Source organism: Acomys russatus, chromosome 19 (assembly GCF_903995435.1).
Source record: "Acomys russatus chromosome 19, mAcoRus1.1, whole genome shotgun sequence".
In the NCBI taxonomy this organism is placed as follows: Eukaryota; Metazoa; Chordata; class Mammalia; order Rodentia; family Muridae; genus Acomys; species Acomys russatus.
This window is the reverse complement of record NC_067155.1, coordinates 10,436,268-10,438,514: the sequence shown is the minus strand read 5'-3', so window position 1 is coordinate 10,438,514 and position 2,247 is coordinate 10,436,268. Positions and strand designations below refer to the sequence as shown.

The 2,247-nt window shown below is 38.6% G+C and overlaps 1 protein-coding gene across 1 annotated transcript; it reads right to left on the bottom strand.

The window, feature by feature from the left end:
* Positions 1-656: 656 nt before the first annotated feature.
* On the bottom strand, positions 657-1,589 carry LOC127203566 (vomeronasal type-1 receptor 4-like). The gene has a single exon (XM_051162392.1). It carries the CDS (start codon positions 1,587-1,589, stop codon positions 657-659), a length of 933 nt encoding a protein of 310 aa, XP_051018349.1.
* Between the last annotated feature and the right edge of the window lie 658 nt (positions 1,590-2,247).

Here is a 2,247-nt window from a genome sequence, read left to right as displayed (position 1 = left end):
AGAATAATTAATTCAAAAAGAGTCCATGAAATTGAAAGAGAGCAAGAGGTTTATTGGAGGGGGCGGGGCGGGATCATGAGGGAGAAAAAGGAAAGATGCGTACTGTAATTATATCAAAAATTTGAAAATAATAGATAATTAAAACATACTAAAATAACAATAAATAATGGCTGACTCAAAGTAAGCTATGGTACAAGGACATCCATTGGATAACTGCCAGTTATACCACCAAAGAGCAACACTCACAGCAGTGTCTGAGGTGGTTGATAGTGAATTTATCTGTTTATCTGTTCAATGGTCAGAAGGCATTCGTTAGAACAGAACACTTCATAAAAACATAAAACTGCAAATAGTATTTATATTTTTGATTAGCAGTATTTTAGCAGAGAAAAACAAAGAAATAACACACAGTTCAAAGTACGTAAAATACATCCATTTTTGCCCAAAGTGTCATAATTTGAGTGGGTAGTAAGTGTTACAATTATCAAAATTATGGACATGAAATTGAATTTTGGTAGTATTCAGAGTGTCTGAATTATAACTAAAGACATAATAGGTATTCAAAATCTACATTCAAATTCTTTATTTCATGGGAATCATTAAGAGAGTGTTTTAATGATAGGAGTGTGGGTTTCAGTTTAGCCATGCAATATACTTTAAAAACAGGTCATTCTCAATATAGAAAAGGAGGAAGAGAATTTCAAAATAATTTTATTATTCTTCATTAGTAAGAAAGGGCAGATGGTTGGGTAACACGTTGCTAAAATTGTATTAATTCCCTCCAATCTTGCAAGTTTTGTTTGTGTGTAAAATCCATAAAGGGTGATGGAGTTGTTCACCCAATAAATGAACACAAAGCAGCTCACCAGAGACAGGATGCTGCAAGTGGCTTTGTGTTCAGGAGATGGCAGGGAAGACAGGCTTGGGCTGTGGAGATGCTGGGCTCTCTTGCGATGTCTGTAGAGAAAAGTCAGCATGGAGAGGCTGGTCCACATCATGATGGCCACAAAGAGGAGATCGTGAATGACTATGACACTCAAAAATGACCCTGAATTATGGTTTCCAAACCGTCTGTTTTGACAATAAGGATGCAAATATCCATTGCCAGCGTGTGTACAGTTGGTTTTGGCTATTACCATTTTAATCATATATGCATAGATGCTCAGGTTAATGAGCCAGGAGCAAAATAAGGAAGAAAAAGTCCATGTAGAGAGTTTAGGCTTAAGCCATTTTGCGCACTTAGAATTTATGGGAGTGATGGTGATGACTTGAAATGTACTTACAATAGAGGTGGTGCAGATGGACAGACCCCGGGTGACTCTGAATACAAACAAAACTGCCTTACAACCAACATCATCCAGAAAATTGAGTTCTTCAAAGCATGACATGATATGTGATATTAACATGAATATGACCATCAACATGTTAACTATTGTCAGGTGCATGAAAACCAAATCTATCAACTTCTTAAAATGAGGCGTAAGGAAGAAACTGTATATATACAAAACAAACAGCGATGAGTTCCCTATGAGACCAACACATAACTGGGATATGAGCAGGATCCCCAAGGTGGTGTCACTTGAAAGCATGGTTAAGCATGTCAGGTGTGTTCGTCTAGAGTGACAAATAAATGGAGTGTATTATAAAACTATTCTTAAAACTGTGTTGATGGGGAAAATACAGTGATCAGGAGCAGAAAGAGGTGATGAAATCTCTCGGTCTCTGTCTCTGTCTCTGTCTCTTTCTCTCTCTCCCCATTTCTTCCTTCTCACCTTCCTTTCTTTTCTTTTTGGTTTTCTGAGACAGGGTTTCTCTGTGTAGCCCTGGATGGAACTCACTCTGTAGATCAGGCTGTCCTGGAACTCACAGAGATCCACCTACCTCTGCCTCCCTTTGGCTGCGAGTGAAATGTGTGCTACCATGGCCTAGAGAAATGTCCAAGTCCTCTCAGTGTTAGGTCCAGAGCTGACACTTTAGCAGCTGCATTCCTGGGTTTCTTGACCATCTTAGAGGATAGAATAAAGTGTTGGAAGGCAGGCTGAACTCACCTAAACACCCTGAATTCTGTAACGTTAGGCTGAAGCATAGGTTGACCTATGGGAGAGCAAAATTTGCACATTATGAAGACTTAAAAGATGATTAATTTATGTATACAGGTGTTCTGCCTGCCTGTCTGTGTACTATATACATGCCTCAGGAATGAATTCCTGGTACTCTGGAAGAGCAGCCAATGTTTTTTTGTTTTGT